The 22,765-nt window shown below is 36.9% G+C and overlaps 1 protein-coding gene across 3 annotated transcripts in view; it reads left to right on the forward strand.

The window, feature by feature from the left end:
* The window catches only part of LOC126183893 (uncharacterized), a 115,526-nt gene that overhangs the window by 69,731 nt on the left and 23,030 nt on the right, over positions 1–22,765 (forward strand). For all 3 annotated transcript variants that reach the window (XM_049926219.1, XM_049926228.1, XM_049926239.1), the window contains exon 5: positions 10,778–10,955. In XM_049926219.1, coding sequence (XP_049782176.1) covers positions 10,778–10,955 — 178 coding nt within the window. The remainder of the gene's footprint in view (positions 1–10,777; positions 10,956–22,765) is intronic.

A 22,765-nucleotide genomic window follows, 5' to 3' on the forward strand; every position in this document is an offset into this window, starting at 1 on the left:
AGAAGTTAATTAAAATTTGTTTATTTCTGTACTTAGTATATTGATGAATGCATGCAGTACAGTAGGTATTATCAACATGAGATGTTAACGAACACTGAATTACTGTTGTGTTCAGAAATCGACACACTATTGGAGTGGGTTACCAAAATCAGATCAGGAACTATTGAAGTATCTTTATATCTCTGAGTATTTCATTTGTTCATAGACAACACACAAAATCAGGAACTAATTTTTACACCTACAGTAAAGGTCCTCTCGGCAGTGACAAATTTTAGAGTGACTGAAGGAGACTTCGCAGAAAGCAATTCAGAAATATTCAGCACAGGGTGAGACAGACTGCTCAGGCAGGCCCACCATACATAAAAGCTGGACACAGGCTGTTTAGGGCAGGTAAATGCATTAGGCAATAACTGGACCATAAGATCTTGGATTTCCAGTTACATCAAGTGATTAAAAGTACGTAGGCTTTCAGCCAAGCACTCATTAGCCATTACCAAGTGGTACAACTACCAGTGGGCTGCTGGTATGCCCGTTAGTATAAAAGCTGTTGGTTGTGATGTCACTGGTGCTCACAGCATTGCCGTGTATGGGCAGACATTGACTAGGCGTTTGATGTCCCTGCTTCAGCCGAGTAATCACTGGATCCCTCACCATGCTCGCTGAGCTGCAGGCCACCATCTCTATTAAGGATGTTTTCAGTGATTTTTATTTCAATGGCTTCCATAATTACACAGTCTGAAAAATCCTTAGTATCAACCACAACAGAGGGTTAGTCAAATTTGATAAGATGACATCAAAAGTGACCACCCCCCACCACCACCACCACCCACCAAACTGGGTTAAATCGACTGAGCTTTTACTATGATATTCACAGTGTCCCACCTGTGGAGCAAGGAGAGTGCCCAAGTACTTCAGCAGCTTGTATGCTGGTGAACCAGTGGTGGGTATGATGGGAAGAATGACATCCCAGTCTTGTGGATCTTCGGTAAATAATGAGAAGTGGTTTAGGTTTCTTGACAAAACTGCCTTCCACTGATGAGTGCTTGAGAAACTCAAATGCTTTTCTACTATCCTCAATGTTGGGTCACTTGGAAGCTTCCAGTAAGTATATTTGTCCAGTAGCAAACAGGTCTTCATATTGTAGTCTGTGTATTCCATAAGCACAGCTGCATTGCCCCTGCTAGCAGAAAGGACCACAATCCTTTCATTATCAAGTACTGCACACAGGCCATTGTGCTCAGCCCTGGTCATACTGGGTGCTGGTAGCTTTGCTTTAGTGAGAATACAGCTCATTTCACACTGTGTTTATCTGCTGCCTCACCTGGTAGCTTGTGAACTGCCTCTTGTGCACCACATATTATTTTACAGACAGGGCTGTCCCACAGCAAAGGTCTGAAGTTAAGTCCTTTCTTAAGTGCCAACATTGCGTCCATGCCTATATCTCGCACCCTCAATATCAGTGATCCAACACTGTATTGTCATTGTGAAAGATGACTGAACCTTTTTCCTTCTCTGTAATTCATTTCTGTGATGAAATTTGTTGGGAAACTGTAGCTGCGAGAAAGCATTGTTCTTCCTTGATGTCCTTGTCCACTGGAAACAAAATGGGTGCCTTCATCGCAGCAGCTATAGAAAATATACTTGCACCGATATGTACTCGCATGTGTCTGGCACACAAGTGTACTGTGTTACAAACGTTGGTGCATTGTGATGCAAGAATGATATCAGATACTGATAACTTGCCCTATGAGCTGAGCCACCAATGCAAAGTCTTCAGAAACAATAGCTACAATGTTTGTGAAATGAAATGATTTCGGGCAAGAATCACCATAAAATAATCAATGAGAAGCAGGAAAAGCAACTTGCTTTCTTACCCTACTGTGGCTCTATATCAGGCGAGATAAGCCACCTGCTGAAAAGACATAAGATCAAATCAATCTTCAGGCCTCTGACAATTATTGAAACCAGTTAGAGATGCAGCAAGTCTCAGAACTCCTGGGATCTACAGGATATCTTGCGAGTGTGGCCAGTCTTACATCGGACAAATGGTATGCACTGTTGAGCAACACAAGAATGAACATGAGGGATTTGATCACGTATGCTATCCCAAGAAATCTGCTTTAACTGAGCATGCTTTAGAGTATGGTCACCACACAAAATTTGACAAAACCTCTGTTGTGGCTTGCACTAACAGCTTCTGGGACTGTGTAATTAAAGAAGCCATTGAAATAAAATTCACCTGTAAACCCATAATAAAGATTGGCCTGCAGCTCACCACAGTGTGGGTTCCAGCATTCATGTGTTTGGATCTGGCACATTGAATACTGAGGCAACACATGCCCATATTTGGAGTTGATGTGAGCACTAGCGACGCCAGAGCCGGCAGCTAGTGTACATAAAGGCAAACTGACATTCTACTGCCAGTGATACCACTTGATAATGGCCAAGGAGTGCTTGGCTGAAAGCTCGTTTAATTTTAATCACTTGGAAACCCAAAAACTTTCTATTCAGTATCACCTGCTGCAAGACTCCACATTCTTACATTAGGCAATAACGATGCAGCGCTCAGCTCGTCATATAGCAAGAATGTCTGCAGCAAACAAAGAGTTAATAAATACCCCCAAAAGCTTAGAATCTTGTTCTTTGTGTACTATTTCCTAATGCAGTACTACATTAATGTCTACAAATACAGTTTTACTCAAACTCTCTATATGTTATGTGGCAGAGGGTACCCCATCGCCCACCCCCTCCCTCTCCCTCTCCCTGTCCATTTCCTACTTCAGGACTGTCGGTACTAATCAGTATGCACTGAAAAATATAAGTTTGAAGAAGTAATACAGGGTGCCCAGATTAATCATGTAATAATTTAAGATGTAATAGATTGAGAAGTAATTGAGATATTTATTGATGGTATTTTTCTATAAGTATTGTAACTCAAAACGTTTTTTACACACCTAATTCACCTCAATATGTGCACCATGAGTGATGCGACAGACATCTAATCTGTATTCCATTTATCTTCAAGTGTTTTGAAATATTGTAACTCTAACATTTGCAGCAGCACAAATGTAATGGCACAGGTCCAATAGATCACAAACTGGTGTCTGGTACACTTGATTCTTGTTGAACACCCACAGAAAAAAATCAAGTGGCTTAATTTATGGGGTTCTAGGTAGCCAAGCAATTGATGGACTACCTCTCCCAATCTAGTGATTGGATGAAGTGACTTTAGCTCCATAAGAGAAAGCAAAAAGAACACCTTCTGCTGTGGAGTCCCCATGGCTGGTGACTTACGTTTAGATGTATAAAGGAGTACACACATGGTCAAACAGCATTTTCCGCAAGCAAACACAGAAAACATTTTGATTTACCACATGTGTGGAACCAAACTATCACAAGAAATCTCAGGTACATCTCAAGTTATTACGTTTTATGTTATTACATGTTTAACCTGGACGCTCTATATGTTTCTTGACTCGTATTGGAATATGAGCGATCGGAATTTTGAGAGTGAGGCTCTCTCTGGTGCACATTGCCTTTCTGGTAGCATCTTTTACTGGGGTTTGTTGACACTTTCAAACTGCCTAACCTGTGACAAAATGTGCAGCTCTTCTTTAAATGTTTTCTATTTCTTCTATTAAGCCAACTTAATAAGGGTGCCTTCTTCTTAGGTCTTCAAGCATCAGATTGGTTAGCAGCTGCTTCCATGCATTTCTGTCTTCACCCTTCCTCTTCAGAATAATATAGGTGGTGCATCTAGTATCCTCCATAATCGGGTTGATGTATTTTAGTCTCAGTTCGCCTCTTGCGCTCTTTGCTTCTACTGTCCCTTCAGTCATACTTTTAATAATGATACCATAATGTCTCAGCAGATGGCCAGCCCTGTGTTCCATCTGTGTTGGAGCACTTCTTCATTTGATATTGTGTCTACCCAAGAACCCTTGACCATTCTGTGGTAACACTATGTTTCAAAGGCTGTTATTTCTGTTTTTCTGCTTCTCCGAGTGTCCATGTTTTATTTCCATACAGCAGCACACTCGAACAAACAAATGTCTTTATGAGGTCTTTGCTGTTATGTTTGCCTATGCAGCTGGATGTGACAAGGTTTCTTCTCATGTTAAACACAGCTTCTGCATGGTAGATTTACCTTACAATATCTTTCCTTGATTTCCATCAGATGTAATAATGGATTTGACCATCTCCAACCTCTCATTGTTAAGTGAGCATTGGGCAATGGTGTTTTGTCCGATCACCACTAAGTTTCTCATTTTACCTTTATTAATTTTCATGTTACTTGTATAAGAAGAGCTGAGGATGGTTTCCATTTTGTCCAGAATCACTTCTAATTGTTCCGCATCTTCACTTAACACTGCGATATCATCAGGAAATCTGAAAATGTCTATTTTGTTAGCATGAATTTTAATTCCTCTCATAGCTCCTAGTTTCTCCATAACTTCATCTTTTGCCCTCTGAATATATCCATTGAACAAGACAGTAAAAATGAGCAGCCCTGTCTTACACTCTGTGTAATTGTAGCTCCTTCTTTATGTTCTCCACATCTTATCACAGCTGCTTCTTCTCTATACAGTCTCTGTCGTACTCTTCTGTCCATATACTTTATGCAACTCACTCTCAGCATTTCAAAACTGGGGAGCTTCCATCTCATACAAACAAGGATGCTATGTGATTGAATAAAACACGAATTTTGTGGGTGAATTTAAATTCCTTAGGATTATTCTGATAAATAACTGTGTGGTAGCCAACTGTACTATGGCTAGAATTATGCATTCATTCTACCTTAAGTTGCTCCAAACATATACTCCTAGGTTCTTTATGGTTGTGACTCATTTCTGTTACTGATCATCAATCATGCCACACATTAGATTACGTTTATTGGTGTTGTGGATCCTTACACCAAATTCAATTCATCTTCAAGTCTTCCAGCATTTTGTAATAATTTTCTAGTCGTATGACATTCCTGTTTACAGCCAAGCAAACAGCCACAAAGAACATAAATTTTTCTCTGCCATTCATTTACATAAACTGTGAAAAGTAACAATCCTACCACCCCGTTCCTTGAGGTGTCTTTTATGCTACTATTGGTTATGATGTCACTCCATCAATAATAATATGTAGGGTTCTATTCATAAGAAAGCTTTCCATCCAGGTATATGCCTGTTTCAGTATTCCATAAATATGAATTTTGTTTATAATGGTGCTTAATTGTACCCTAGGCTTTCTGAATATTGTGGAACATGTAATCAATTTTCTCTGCTAGTCAAGGGGTAGCCTAATTAAATTTTTAATGACACTTTTTGTTTCCCACTGGGACCCTCACAGTGTAAAAATTACAAGTGTTACAGTGCCTACCCCCCCCCCCCCCTCCCCCATGAACCATGGACCTTGCCGTTGGTGGGGAGGCTTGAATGCCTCAGCGATACAGTTGGCCGTACCGTAGTTGCAACCACAACGGAGGGGTATCTGTTGAGAGGCCAGACAAACATGTGGTTCCTGAAGAGGGGCAGCAGCCTTTTCAGTAGTTGTAGGGGCAACATGATTGACTGATTTGGCATTGTTACACTTACCAAAACAGCCTTGCTGTGCTGGTACTGCGAACGGCTGAAAGCAAGGGGAAACTACAGCCGTGATTTTTCCCAAGGGCATGCAGCTTTACTGTATGGTTAAATAATGATGGCGTCCTCTTGGGTAAAATATTCCGGAGGTAAAATAGTCCCTCATTCGGATCTCCGGGCGGGGACTACTCAAGAGGACGTCATTATCAGGAGAAAGAAAACTGGTGTTCTACGGATCGGAGTGTGGAATGTCAGATCCCTTAACCAGGCAGGTAGGTTAGAAAATTTAAAAAGGGAAATGGATAGGTTAAAGTTAGATATAGTGGGAATTAGTGAAGTTCGGTGGCAGGAGGAACAAGAATTTTGGTTTGAATACAGGGTTGTAAATACAAAATCAAATAGGGTAATGCAGGAGTGGGTTTAATAATGAATAAAAAAATAGGAGTGCGGGTAAGCTACTACAAACAGCATAGTGAACACATTATTGTGGCCAAGATAGACACGAAGGCCATGCCTACTACAGTAGTACAAGTTTATATGCCAACTAGCTCTGCAGATGACGAAGAAATTGAAGAAATGTATGATGAAATAAAAGAAATTATTCAGATAGTGAAGGGAGACGAAAATTTAATAGTCATGGGTGACTGGAATTCGAGTGTAGGAAAAGGGAGAGAAGGAAACGTAGTAGGTGAATATGGATTGGGGCTAAGAAATGAAAGAGGAAGCCGCCTGGTAGAATTTTGCACAGAGCACAACTTAATCATAGCTAACACTTGGTTTACGAATCATGATAGAAGGTTGTATACATGGAAGAACCCTGGAGATACTAAAAGGTATCAGATAGATTATATAATGGTAAGACAGAGATTTAGGAACCAGGTTTTAAATTGTAAGACATTTCCAGGGGCAGATGTGGACTCTGACCACAATCTATTGGTTATGAACTGTAGATTAAAACTGAAGAAACTGCAAGAAGGTGGGAATTTAAGGAGATGGAACCTGGATAAACTGACTAAACCAGAGTTTAAGGGAGAGCATAAGGGAACAATTGTCAGGAATGGGGGAAAGAAATACAGTAGAAGAAGAATGGGTAGCTTTGAGGGATGAAGTAGTGAAGGCAGCAGAGGATCAAGTAGGTAAAATGACGAGGGCTAGTAGAAATCCTTGGGTAACAGAAGATATATTGAATTTAAGTGATGAAAGGAGAAAATATAAAAATGCAGTAAATGAAGCAGACAAAAAGGAATACAAACATCTCAAAAATGAGATCGACAGGAAGTGCAAAATGGTTAAGCAGGGATGGCTAGAGGACAAATGTAAGGATGTAGAGTATTATCTCACTAGGGGTAAGATAGATACTGCCTACAGGAAAATTAAAGAGACCTTTGGAGAAAAGAGAACCACTTGTATGAATATCAAGAGCTCAGATGGAAACCCAGTTCTAAGCAAAGAAGGGAAAGCAGAAAGGTGGAAGGAGTATATAGAGGATCTATACAAGGGCGATGTGCTTGAGGACAATATTATGGAAATGGAAGAGAATGTAGATGAAGATGAAGATGAAATGGGAGATATGATATTGCATGAAGAGTTTGACAGAGCACTGAAAGACCTGAGTCGAAATAAGGACCCGGGAGCCGACCTCAGGGAAGATCAATTTGGATTCCGTAGAAATGTTGGAACACGTGAGGCAATACTGACTTTACGACTGATCTTAGAAGAAAGATTAAGGAAAGGCAAACCTACGTTTCTAGCATTTGTAGACTTAGAGAAAGCTTTTGACAATGTTGACTGGAATACTCTCTTTCAAATTCTGAAGGTGGCAGGGGTAAAATATAGGGAGCGAAAGGCTATTTACAATTTGTATAGAAACCAAATGGCAGGGACGTGAAAGGGAAGCAGCAATTGGGAAGGGAGTGAGACAGGGTTGTAGCTTATCCCCGATGTTATTCAATCTGTATATTAAGCAAGCAGTAAAGGAAACAAAAGAAAAATTTGGAGTAGGTATTAAAATCCATGGAGAAGAAATAAAAACTTTGAGGTTCGCCGATGACATTGTAATTCTGTCAGAGACGGCAAAGGACTTGGAAAAGCAGTTGAACAGAATGGACAGTGTCTTGAAAGGAGGATATAAAATGAACATCAACAAAAGCAAAACGAGGATAATGGAATGTAGTCGAATTAAGTCGGGTGATGCTGAGGGAATTAGATTAGGAAATGAGACACTTAAAGTAGTGAAGGAGTTTTGCTATTTGGGGAGCAAAATAACTGATGATGGTCGAAGTAGAGAGGACATAAAATGTAGACTGGCTATGGCAAGGAAAGCGTTTCTGAAGAAGAGAAATTTGTTAACATTGAGTATAGATTTAAGTGTCAGGAAGTCATTTCTGAAAATATTTTGTATGGAGTGTAGTCATGTATGGAAGTGAAACATGCACGATAAATAGTTTGGACAAGAAGAGAATAGAAGCTTTTGAAATGTGGTGCTACAGAAGAATGCTGTAGATTAGGTGGTAGATCACATAACTAATGAGGTGGTATTGAATAGAATTGGGGAGAAGAGGAGTTTGTGGCACAACTTGACAAGAAGAGGGGACTGGTTGGTATGACATGTTCTGAGGCATCCAGGGGTCATAAATTTAGCATTGGCGGGCAGCATGGAGGGTAAAAATCGTAGAGGGAGACCAAGAGATGAATACACTAAGCAGATTCAGAAGGATGTAGGTTGCAGTAAGTACTGGGAGATGAAGAAGCTTGCACAGGATAGAGTAGCATGGAGAGCTGCATCAAACCAGTCTCAGGACTGAAGCCCACAACAACTACAACATTGTCTAATATTAACACACAAGTAAACACTTCTTAGTGATAATTTATGCATTTTCTCCTGGTATCTGTAATTTTTTAATGTTTTAAAAATTGTGCTCATTTGTCGTGAATGCAACAGCTTTCTGTTATCCATATAGGAGCCAAATGAATACATAACTTACTTACAACCAATTATAGAAATGTGGAATAAGTCAGTGGATATATTCATAAAATTAAAAGCCATAAAAATTGATTTTTGTGGTAGAGTAATGACTAATTAGCTTTAATAATAGTTTTGCATACACCATTATATTCAATGTCACAGCTATAAGTAGAGATATTGGGAAAATAAAGAATCTGATACAAGGATGTTCATAATGTTGTATTTTGTAAAACATGGAATTAATGTTATTGAATAGCTTAGAAGTATTTGATGGTAGGTCTCAAGCAGAGAGGTAGATTGGTAATATAAACACAAAGGACGTAGAGGACATAAATTGTATGTCAAGTAATATGTTGAGCATATCACGTACGTAATTGAGCTCAAATATTTTCCCAACAGGTCAGGTGTAGAAGGAAAGACAGATAGCAATCATCATCCCATTTTAGTCAGTCTGCATGACATGAGAAAGAGTAAAGTGTCTCCTTTAGTTCCATTCAATAACATTTAATTGCAATCTGTCATGAAAAAAATATTTCACTCTTCAGCAGTCTGTACTCTAACATGAACTTCTGTGATATATTAAAACTTCACCTTCCGATCAAAAGGATCTGGACACACAATAGCATTGAGGGAGGGAAGTTTGTCCACCCTGTGCCTCAACACTTTGCTGACAACACTTTCAGTAAGGTGTCTGAATGTACATGGAGGAATGGTAACCGATTCTTGCTCAGTAACTAAACAATAGAAGATAGTGATGTTGGATGCTGGGGTCTGGTAAAACATCTACATTATAAGTCGTTCTGAAGGTTTTCTATGGGGATCAGGTTGGGACTTGGGGCAGGCCTATCCATTTCAAGAATGTTATGCTCCACAAATCATTGTTTCACATGCTGCTCTATGACAGAGTGTACTGTCATGGTGATACAATCAATCATCATCTCCGAGCTTTCCCTATACTGTACACTGTAATCAGTGCTGTAAAATGTATTCATATTCTTCCACATATAGTGTTTTCTCAACTCCAGTAACCAAGAAAACCACTGCCATACCAAATGTAACACCTCCACTGTACTTCACTGTTGGTGCTATGTATGATGACAGGTAACGTTCACCAGGTGTTTCCCAAACCCAAACCCTTCCATCAGATCCATGGGCTATAGCATTATTCACCACCCCCAGTGACTGATTTCCTGTCATCCACTGTCCAGTTGTCACTTTTTCACCACCTGAAGCATCACTTAGCATTGACTATAAAATGTCTAGTTTCTGATTAACTATTCAACCATTGTACCTCATTCTTTTTAACCCCCTGTGCACATTCATTGTGCTAGCTGAACTTGTTGCAGCACTTTGGAACTCAGGAATTATTCCTTCTGCTGATTTGATGCAATTTTTTACCAGCCTCTACAATGCTCGATCGACTCTCGCAATCAGCACATGATGTGTGCCTTGTCTTGGGTTAGCCATGATTGCTACTACGCATGCCCATTTCACAATCACATCATCAGCAGTCAGTTTGGAAATCTTTAGAATGGTTGAAATGTCCCTTATGAATTTGTTATTTATGTGATCTAATGATTAGTTGACATCTGAAATCACTGAGCTGTCCTGACTGCCCTAATTTTCTGTTACTGCTTTCTACTGACAACACAATACTCCTCACTTCCTTCTGTACTGGCAGGTCTGCCTCTCGTGACACCTAGCGATCAATCCGTGTCACATAGGAATGCCTGGACATTTTTTATCAGATAGTGTACGTGGCTGATATAGATGAGCCTTTAGAATTGTATGTGAATTTAATTTTATTTAAACAATATTATGAAAAGAATAGTTGTTACTCACCATATAGCAGAGATACTGAATCCCAGATAGGCACAACAAAAAGCTTTTGTCCAACAAGATGTTCATCGGAGATGTGCGGTCAGGGTGTGTGTGTGTGTGTGTGTGTGTGTGTGTGTGTGTGTGTGTGTGTGTGTGTGTGTATGTATGTGTATATTTTCTATCTCTGACAAAGGCCATCTTGGCCAAAAGCTCATTTTCTGACAGTATTTTAGTTGTGCCTATCTGTGACGCAGCATCTCCACTATATGGTCAGTAGCAACTATCCTTTTCATAATACTGTACATTCCATCCTGGATTTTCCATTGTTTAATTTTATTTAAAGGTTTATTTCTGGAATAAATTAGTTTACAGTCAGTGACTTCAGGAATTTACACTTTAATTTTCATTTAAATTTCAGGTACAAAATAAGAAGGCAGAAACTACATTGCCACCCGACGAGGATAGTTCTGATGAGTCAGAACAAATACAACCTGTGTTACATGCACCAAGAGTGACTTCTCACGCTGACACCTCAGATGAGTCAGAGCAGCTAGATAACAGGATGGCAACTGAAACTCAGAATAGGACACTTCGGGGTATGGATCTTCATTTAAGCTTAAGTAGTCATGCAGACACTTGAGTGCTTGTTTATTTATATTCCTGAAATCAGTTGATTCGACCCATGAAATATCACTAATTCTGGAATGATTACATTCACATAATTAATAAAAAAGTTTATGCCAACCATTACAGTAACCAAGTTAATACTCTGAATGTTAATCTGTAGACTCTGTGTAATCTATATGTAATCAGCCGTAAAAAATGATTTTCTGCTCTAGCTTAGTTGGTAGCCACACCTTTCAAACATTTGTGTGACATGTTATGAAATTCTGTATTTCCATATTAATAGAGAACATTACCTGCTACAGATATGGTTAGTCACGGTCTCCAATTCTGACAGTGACTCTTTAGGTACCAGTATGTTATTTCAGGGCACAAGTAACAATAAACTGTTGACTGAAACTTTACTTTGTCACGCAGTCCTTAAAACTATGATGATAAGAACAGATATTGTGGTTATATTTTATGAATCAAAGAGAATATCTTTACCTTCCTGCATAGTAAAGTTCTGAATTTAATTATTGTCTTTATATTCTACATGTACATCTATACTCTCCCAACTACTGTGAAGTGTATGGCTGAGGGTACATCCCATTGTACTAGTTATTAAGGTTTCATATTGTTCCAATAATATAGTCTAGTCTTCTTTTCCTACCCACTCAGTTGTTGTACCATGTCTGTTATATCTTCTCAGAAAGCTAGCTCCAGATTTGAAACTTCAGGTGTATATTATCTTGGTTGAATGGTATTTTTGCTGCTACAGTCATTATTTCATTTTCCCAATATTACAAATTAGTAAGTGTATATTCATTATCACTGTTTTGTATAATATAATGTAGATATGAGGGGCGTCATTCTTCCAATCCATGTTTCTTGAAGCAATAGGGTGGTGAACAAAACCACACTCAGTGAGAGAGAGTTATGGATATAAATTTACAGGGAACTTGATTTATTTGTATTATTGTATATTTAACTTACAATATGCAAATATTGCCATTTTCGTTGGCGATGGGTGATAACCACTCAAAGTGCTGCTATCATTTTGTGATCTACCCCTCCCTCATTTATTGTCACTACTGTCTACGATTTAGAAGTCTTTTCATAAGATTTGAGAGGAGTAACATTTACAACAAATGTTGATGGTGTTGAGACAGGAACCAGCCACAAATTTATTTTAGGTTCCTTTATTCAAAAAGTACCGTTACCGGTTTCGAATCATTACAATTCATTGTCAAACGGCTTTCATGCTTTCATTAGAACATGTGGTGCATTATTTATTGATTAGTTGTCCTAAAATATAAATAATACCTAATTATAGGCACGCCACACAGATGGTTGCATTACAGATTTGCATCGGGATGTGACTTATGTGAAATGTCTGTTTGGAGTATTTGTTTTTATAGTTTTCGTCCAACAGATGATGTTCGTAGTTTCTGCCACATTATTATCATTGCATGCATAAATTTGTATAATTGAGCACTTTAGATTTGTCACTGAATACATTTCCACGACATTTTTATTGTTGCACATGTAAATTTGTGTCGCTGAGCACTTTAGATTTATCAAAGAATACATTTCTAACATGCACAACATGTTTTGATAGATACAAAGTGTTTACAAAGATATCAGTGTTAAAGAAACTATGATATATTGTAACATTATAAAGATGTCCCATGTTTGGAAAAGGATCATATATTCACTTATGCAACTGAAACGCCTTTTACACAAGTACAGAGAGACAGTGATTTTGTGAATATTAGAGTGAATACTGTTACATTAATTATATAGATGTTCCATGTCAAAGTTTTTTGGGTAAGTCAGTACATTATTTATTTACATTTAGCATCCTGTCAATTGTAGTAACATATAAATTTGCTACTTGATCTGCAGATAGGTTTAGGAATATTATTTGCTCTGGAGGGTGGAAAATAATTTTTGGAAATTTTTCAGGAAAGGGGTGTTAGCTAACTGAGTTTGTACATTAAGGATATAGTCTGGAGCACTTTTTTTATTTTATTTCTATTTCTTCTAATATATTCATAGTGGCTCCTTTTTCTGCTAGATGTAAAATTTTTGAAGTTGTTCTCAATGTTTCTCACTGAATGGTTTTCTTCAGCAATATGGGCTGCAACTGCAGATTTGTTAAAGTTGCTAAGCCTTGAAGCATCAATGTGTTCTGTGTATTTAACTTCAAAACTTCTGCCTGTCTGTCCAATGTAGAATTTTGGGCATGTATCACATTTGAGCTTGTATATTCCTGATTTACTGTAGGGACTCTCGGAGGTATTTACATCATGGATTACTTTTTGTTGTAATTTATTATTTGTGGGAAAGCTGATTGTGGTATTTTTCTTTTTAAATAAGTTTGCTATTTGGTATGATAGTGGGCCAATGTATGGGAGAGAAGCATATTTAGGTTTGGCTTCTGTGGCGCACTGATTTGGTTTGGAGCGCATGTTGTTTGGATTACTGTTAAGTGGATCTGTGGTTTTTGTTTGCTTTTTGTTGTGAAGTTTATCTGTTATTATGGGTTTATATCCATCATCACGAGCAACTGCTTTAATTATTTTGGTTTCATTTTGTTGGTCTGTGTCACTTATTGGTACTTTTTTAAAGTGCTCAGTGTTACAAATTTACATATGCAACAATAAGAATGTGTTGGAAATGTATTCAGTGACAAATCTAAAGTGCTCAATTATACAAATTTATGTGTGCAATGATAAGAATGTGGCAGAAACTATGAACATCATCTGTTGGATGAAAACTATAAAAACAAATACTCCAAACTGACATTTCACGTAAGTCATATCCCAATGCAAATCTGTAACACAACCCATCTGTGTGGCATGTTTATAATTATGTATTATTTATATTTTAGGACAACTGATCAATAAAAAACTCACCACATGTTCTAATGAAACCATGAAAGCCATCTGACGATGAATTGTAATGATTCGAAACCGGTAACAGTACCTTTTCAGTAAAGGGACTTAAAATAAATTTGTGGCTAGTTGCTGTCTCAACACCATCAACATTTGTCTTCAAATAACATCCACGGTCTCCACCCATGTCATCATATGCCAAATTTGCATTTACAATAAACTTTTTACTTACCTTTTCTCGTGTAGTTGGCTCCATTTCTTCATGCCTAGGATAATAACAATATACCAAATGGTTTACAATTTTTCTTGACATATGAATTTGTGTATTTTTTTACAGTGGTTTTGACCAACTAGGATCACGTTAACAACTTCAGTTCCTCTTCTTCCTTTGTTGTTGTTTCCTATTTTTCCAGTATTCCCTCATTTTCTCCCCATGAAGTCTCTTCCTTTCTTCTGTCCATGTTGTTCACGATTTTTTATTTCTTCTGCTTTGAAAGCCTTCCAAATTTAGTATTTTGTTTTTAAAATGGTTTCTTTCTGCTACTTCTGATTCTTTGATGTTGTTTCTTTCAAGATCTTTTCTTACTTCTGTAATCCATGGTATTGTCGATTTCTTCTGCCAGAAATATAGGAGTATTTGTTTTGTTAGTCTATTTCCATCCATTCAGTAGAGATGTCCAAAAAAGGTTAATCTTCGTTTGGCCATTACTTCAGATATTTTCTCTATATTTTTGTAGATCTCCTCATTACTTCTTATTTTCCAACCATCTGCAGTTTTCATTGCACCCATTATTTTTCTAATAATCCTTCTTTCCAGTACCTCTAGTTTGTCCATCTTATAGTTCATCGTTAGGCATTCAGATCCATATAAACATTCTGGTCATACCACTGTGGTGTAGTGTTTTAGTTTTGTTTTTCTAGATATTCTTGTTGTAAATATTTCTGGCCAAACCATATGCTCTTTCCATTTTGTTAATTCTTACATCTATTGCAGGTTTTTCCAGTCAATTCTGTTGTATAGTTTCTCCAAGATGTTTACATTTATTTACTCGCTCTATTTTTACCTATTTGTGTTTCTATGTATTTTGGTGCATTTTTTATATCTGTCATGAATTTTGTTTTTTTCAGCTGAAATTTTGAGACCAGTTCTGTTTGCTAATTTTTCCAGAATGTTTATTTGAGTAACTGCTTCTGTCAGGTTTTCTGAAAGTGTAGTTTATTATTATGTTATAAATGAATCCAGAAACAAACATAATAAACAATACTAGAATGTATAATTAATAATGAAATCTAAATCTTAAATATTTAGCACCCTTAAGATTTTCATTATTAATTATGCATTCTAGTATTGTTTATTATGTTTATTTCTGGATTCATTTATAACATAATAATAATAATAAAGTACACAAATTCACATGTCAAGGAAAAAAGTTTCTAAAAAATAAAAAAATAAAATAAATTTAACTGTGCATTCAAACCTAGTACATGTCGATTGTAACAACAAAAATAAAGTAATTCTTTTTCATAGATTTTAGCTTGAATTACAACATATTGTGTATAAAATTAAATGAAATTTTTCAGAAAAACAACTGAGGTAATATTGATCTGTCCAAAATTCAGAAAACATTCCTGGTGTCGACTACTTCTTCTGAGGAAAAGTATGCTAGAAGAGGATGTCCCTTTACAATGTCCCCCTCACACAATTTGAAACAATGTGTTTACAATATTTTGGTTCCTATTATAAGATTTACCAAATGGTGTACAAAATTATGCCAAAAGATAGAATACAGATGTATAGAACTATCTGATACATAACATTTTACAGAAAACATAAGAAAAAAATCTACTATACAAGCCATAATCTGTACATATATAAGGACATGACAGTCATATTTCCAGATCTGTGGAACATCCTGTCGCAATACAAATGATAAAAAGTCAAAATTATAACATTACAGCACTAAATTTTAGAAATAAGTGCAGAGACAATGTAAATTACTAGGATTACAAATTGCAAGTTTACATCTATAAAGTCACACCTCCAACATCTTCAAAAGAGAAGGAAAAAACATTCAGAGCCTAAGGGTATGATGAGTGAGCCGACTCGAAAAACTCATGACGACAGGTACAGACCAGAAGAATATATTCAGTCATGAGGAGGAATATAACACAAAATCAATCAACCACTTAAACCAGAGTATGTAAGGATATGTTGACTGATGAAAGGAGAAAATAATGAAAAAATATTAGGGACTAAGCTTACGATGTGGGGACCGACCCATGAATCCAAGCCACACCAGCAAAAAATGTTTCAACACAACAAAATAAATAAAGTTCATAATCATATATCAATAAGTTCAATCATATGTAAAGAATAGTTATAGGAAGCATCTTGCCTCAATCAACAGTTGCACACTCTCCTTGAGTACACACACATAGTCGCAATGACCAGGGGTACCCAAAACAGAGTTAAGCGTGAGTTTGCCCACAACTCAGGTTCAAATGACATACAATAATGCAGTACTCAGGATAAATACACATAATCAGACTCATAAATAGGTTTGAATGATGACATAATTGAGCAGCTTGAGGACCAAAATCAGTGTGTGAAATCAGAAATATATACAGCTTGTTATACTGTCTGTGCTCGTAAATGTCTTCTACACTATTTGCTAATGGTACATACAAACTGTCCTATGTACATAGAATCCTAGATGATTCATTTACAATTGATAAGAAAATTCATTGAAATGTATGACTATTAACCTAACAGCGCCTAATTTTATCAGATTCTGATAATTATTTACAACATGATTCATAGAATGAACTCTTTAACTTTTTAAGTTTTCACATTTCTGTGTTGAAAGTAACAAATCATCAGTCATAGAACATCAATCTCCCACAGCATTATTTAAAGTTACATAATATATTGGGAAGTTAATACCCCTACTCGAAAAAATATACATTTATGTAAAATGACACTGTCTATGGCAGTGACTGCCTTTCTAAACAAATAGTTCCATGAATTCTTCATATAGGATAATTTCTTGGCTAGAATTTACAAATTTCAGTCACAACACTGATGTAGTTGACAGATGCTTGAGTATATTACCCAGCACCTGTGATTTCTTGTAAGTCGACTGGACCAGCAAGGGTGCAGCCACACAGGAGTGTGGGAGTGGATCCACCTAAATCTTTCAGTTTCCTCCCTAGATTTCTCATCACACACTCCAGTGGATAGGTTACTTTCTGTCTAGTTTTCACATCAAATTCCGAAACATTGTTTTGTGTACTGAGTGTGCTGTTCAATACCTCCCTCACATCACACGGCGTATGCTCTACCCATTTGTATTGAAAAAGCACATATACATGGTTTACGTCAGAATGGATTAAAAAGTGTTCACATATGAAACATTAATAAACAGTGCTAAATGCAGTGAAAAAATGAACTAGTGAGGTGATATACACAGATATACTGTTCCTAATTTGTAAAGAACATATGTATAAAATGAGCCTTCACTCAATTTACTAGAACACCCAGACTTTATCCAAAAGAGTTCTTGACAAATTTCTTTATTCTCTGCAGAGTACGTAGGAATATTAACAATATATAACCATAATAGTATTCGAAGCTAAGAAAATTTATTACTAGATATTTAATGGCATTGTCCCATTTCAACATTGTAAAAGGATCTACTCATTTAGTCTCATAACATATATGCATCAAATTATAGAGCACAAATCTATCACAAAATTATAATTATAGAGTTGTATGAACCTGTAAATATAGTGTGGCATAGATTTAAACTCAGTCAATTGATAAGACAGAACTTTATAAATCACATCATCTTACATACTACATTCCTGACAAACAAAACAGCATTATATAGTCATATGAATCTGCAAAAATAGTGTATATTTTCTTCAAGACTACGGATCATTATGCATCCGTGTTCAAGGGTCTCATCTTCCTACAGAAGGAACACAAAACACATTATTGTCAAAATTACACTTCCTGCGTAGATCCTCTTTCACCTCATTCCACCAATCTGAATACAAATTCTGACTAACAATAGCTAACTTATTCCAGAACACATATTTATCTATGTTATCATCCATTTGGCCCCAAAAAACCTCAAAAAGTTTTTGCCTCTATCTCTCGGCTCACAGATAACTCACCTTTACTGTTTGGATCATTACTCTGCATGACATTAATGAAAAACTGTTTTTACTGGACTGGTATTCCATGACTGTCACTTACATTATCACATACGTCCTAACCTTACCTGTATTGTCAACATCATTTACAAATAACTCTGAATCTACATTATTCTGAAACTCCACAAATACCTGATACCCATCATCGTCATATTCTACCAAAATTACTTCATCATCATCACTGACAATACAAGTCTCATCTCGATCAAAGTTACTTACCTCACTTACATTAATTTGCAACAAGCCACCAGTCTCATACTTACCAACCTCAGTGAATGACGTGTCAACCGAATGAATCCAAGAGTTGCAGTATTGTGGTGCTTGTCTGGGGACTTGTATTTTCTTGCAAGAAGTAAACTCTCTTCATCAGCATTCCCCTTCTGTCTTCTGTTCTTCTCTATAATCCTCCATAGTTTTCTAGGGTTTCACGTACCATGCAGCATTAATTCTTCCCCCTGGGGCAGAAATTCAATGAAGCCAATCCCTTTACCATTCCATAAGACAAAGTCGATGATTATTTAAAGCTGAAACAAGAATTCCAAATTTTTTATTGATGGTGAGGAGGGTTGTTGTATGGTATATGAGCTGTATATGAGCTGTTTTGGCATGTAGCTCACACGCAGTTTTTGAAAACTGAGTGTTTCAGTAATGACTTCACGCAACATTGTGTTCATCTTATCCAAAGTCATTTCATGGTCACAACTAATCATTTATTTGAAGTTGTACACCGTCTTATCAGTCACAATTGAGGGATTCCCATTCCATTGTTCATCAGTTCTGGCAACTTTAAACTAACAAGAAGTCTTGTACACATTAGTTATGGTTCATCACAATATCCTCATAAACTGTTTTGATTTCATCAAAAATCTGGAACAGAACATTTCCTTTTGTAAAGAGAAACCATATTGTGCTCCTTACCTTGCAGGTGATTTGGAATTCAGATATTCATTTCAAAATGCCGTTAAAACAAGAGTTTTCAGCCAACTTTGACAAACTATTGTGAATTCTACTGCCAACACCTTGTTCTGGAACACAGTGCTGCAAACATTGTTAGGAAAGAACACTTTTGAACATCAGAGGCTCAGTACTCTTACTTTTGGACATGCATCACATTTTCTGTCCTTAACATATTCTCGCAGAAGGGAATAAAGTGAAAATGGACATGGCAAGGACAATATGGAACTGAAAATTAAAGTGACTACATTTTATCAAATAGTCTTACAGGATGTGACACTCCTAAACCACAATTGATCATAGACTTGTAAGATGTGAGAGTTTATGCAAGAATAGATAGTGCATAATTGTATGTGATACCCCAAGTTCATTGTCGTGGAAAATGTAGGTTATACAAATATAGACAAAGCAATTATAACAGAAGTACTTACGCAAACAACAGAAAAAAAGATTCAGATAGAACAATGGAAAAATATTATTTAAACTAAGAGTAATAGGAACATAATAGTTTGACTTTCGTAAAAAAACACAGATAGCCAATAATAAAGTGAATGACATTCCAGAAGTAATGGCAGGTGTGAGGTATGTGAAGTTATTCAGAGTCTGAAGAAAAGGAAGGCACCAAGAGCTTGTGATATTTCAGTAGACATGATTAGAGATCAAGGTGGTGTAATCCAGAAACTACTAGCAAAATTATTTAAAGAATAGTTGTGAAAGAAGATGGCTCCCCAAAACTAGAAAAATTCTATCATTACTCACCTTCACAAGGAAAGATACAGAGAAGAAAAGCTGTAGACATGTCAGCAGCCTATCTATAATGTACAATATGTTTACACTTGAATGAGACAAACCAGCGAGCTGGCTTTAGTAGTGAATAGAACACAATGGGCCATTTGGAAGTAATGAAGGAAATTATACGACTGAGCAGTGAGGAAGAACTATCATTTTATCTGGTGGTATTTATAGATTAGGAAAAATCTTTTGGTTTAGTACCCAGCTGTTCTAGTAGCTCTTGAGAAACAAGACAATGTTTCATTGTATATTAGTACACTGAATAGTATAGACATCAGTTGGTAGCAGACTCATTTTAGTGAAACACTCAACATTGAAAAAGGAATCGGGCAGGGAAATTCCACATCACTGAAAGTATTCTCAGCAGTCATAGAGGAAGTTTTGAGATCTTTAGTCTGTGAAAACAGAAAATGAACACAGGCTAATGGAACATATTTGTGAATCACTTTTTTTGTGAAAGAAATTGAACTGTTCATGTCCAGTGCAGTTAAACTTTATCAGTGAGTGGAAGAACTTAATAAAGGATGTTTGAAAGTGGTTTAAAAGTATCTTGCAATAAAACTACAATAATTCATAAGCAACATATCCAAAAGATAAAAGTACAAATTAACAATAAAGTTGTGGAACCAGTTGATGGTTTTTGTGTATATTGTGTTGTTGTGGTCTTCAGTCCTGAGACTGGTTTGATGCAGCTCTCCATGCTACTCTACCCTGTGCAAGCTTCTTCATCTCCCAGTACCTACTGCAACCTACATCCTTCTGAATTTGCTTAGTGTATTCATCTCTTAGTCTCCCCCTACGATTTTTACCCTCCATGCTGCCCTCCAATACTAAACTGGTGATCCCTTGATGCCTCAGAACATGTCCTACCAACTGATCCCTTCTTCTGGTCAAGCTGTGCCACAAACTTCTCTTCTCCCCAATCCTATTCAATACTTCCTCATTAGTTATGTGATCTACCCATCTAATCTTCAGCATTCTTCTGTAGCACCACATTTCGAAAGCTTCTATTCTCTTCTTGTGCAAACTATTTACCGTCCATGTTTCACTTCCATACATGGCTACACTCCATACAAATACTTCCAGAAATGACTTCCTGACACTTAAATCTATACTCGATGTTAACAAATTTCTCTTCTTCAGAAACGCTTTCCTTGCCATTGCCAGTCTACATTTTATATCCTCTCTACTTCGACCATCATCAGTTATTTTGCTCCTCAGATAGCAGAACTTCTTTACTACTTTAAATGTCTCATTCCCTAATCTAATACCCTCAACATCACCCGACTGAATTCGACTACATTCCATTATCCTCATTTTGTTTTTGTTAATGTTCATCTTATATCCTCCCTTCAAGACACCATCCATTCCGTTCAACTGCTCTTCCAAGTCCTTTGCTGTCTCTGACAGAATTACAATGTCATCGGCGAACCTCAAAGTTTTTATTTCTTCTCCATGGATTTTAATACCTACTCCGAATTTTTCTTTTGTTTCCTTTACTGCTTGCTCAATATACAGATTGAATAACATCAGGTAGAGGCTACAACCCTGTCTCACTCCCTTCCCAACCACTGCTTCCCTTTCATGTTCCTCGACTCATATAACTGCCATCTGTTTTCTGTACAAATTGTAAATAGCCTTTCGCTCCCTGTATTTTACCCCTGCCACCTTTAGAATTTGAAAGAGAGTATTCCAGTCAACATTGTCAAAAGCTTTCTCTAAGTCTACAAATGCTAGAAACGTAGGTTTGCCTTTCCTTAATCTTTCTTCTAAGATACGTCGTAAGGTCAGTATTGCCTCACGTGTTCCAGTATTTCTACGGAATCCAAACTGATCTTCCCCAAGGTCGGCTTCTGCTAGTTTTTCCATTCGTCTGTAAAGAATTTGTGTTAGTATTTTGCAGCTGTGGCTTGGTAGTTTGGTAATTTTCACATCTGTCAACACCTGCTTTCTTTGGGATTGGAATTATTATATTCTTCTTGAAGTCTGAGGGTATTTCGCCTGTTTATTTATTTTTATTTATTTATTTATTTATTGTTCCGTGGGACCACATTAAGGAGAAGTCTCCATGGTCATGGAACGAGTCAATACATGAAATTATAACACGATTGTAGAAACAGGTAAAATGAAATATAAGAAACATATTCAGGCGACACGTCATTAGTTTAAATAAAGAAAATCAAGAATGTAACACTGGAATTTGCTTAATTTTTTAGCTCTTCCAGGAGCTCCTCGACAGAATAGAAGGAGTGAGCCATGAGGAAACTCTTCAGTTTAGACTTAAAAGCGTTTGGGCTACTGCTAAGATTTTTGAGTTCTTGTGGTAGCTTATTGAAAATGGATGCAGCAGAATACTTCACTCCTTTCTGCACAAGAGTCAAGGAAGTGCATTCCACATGCAGATTTGATTTCTGCCTAGTATTAACTGCTAACTCTTGGGAATAAGCTAATATTGCTAACAGCAAACGACATTAAAGAAAATATATACTGTGAGGGCAATGTCAGAATTCCCAGACTATTGAATAGGGGTCGACAAGAGGTTCTAGAACTTACACCACACATAGCTCGAACAGCCCGTTTTTGAGCCAAAAATACCCTTTTTGAATCAGAAGAATTACCCCAAAAAATAATACCATATGACATAAGCGTATGAAAATATGCGAAGTAGACTACTTTTCGTGTTGAACTGTCACTTATTTCAGATACTGTTCTAATGGTAAATAAAGCGGCATTTAGTTTCTGAACAAGATCCTGAACATGGGCTTTCCACAACAGCTTACTATCTATCCGAACGCCTAGGAACTTGAACTGTTCCGTCTCGCTTATAACATGCCCATTCTGTCTGATTAAAATATCAGTTCTCGTTGAATTGTGAGTTAGAAACTGTAAAAACTGAGTCTTACTGTGATTTAGCATCAAATTATTTTCCACAAGCCACG

This window comes from Schistocerca cancellata, chromosome 1 (assembly GCF_023864275.1).
Source record: "Schistocerca cancellata isolate TAMUIC-IGC-003103 chromosome 1, iqSchCanc2.1, whole genome shotgun sequence".
Classification (NCBI taxonomy): Eukaryota; Metazoa; Arthropoda; class Insecta; order Orthoptera; family Acrididae; genus Schistocerca; species Schistocerca cancellata.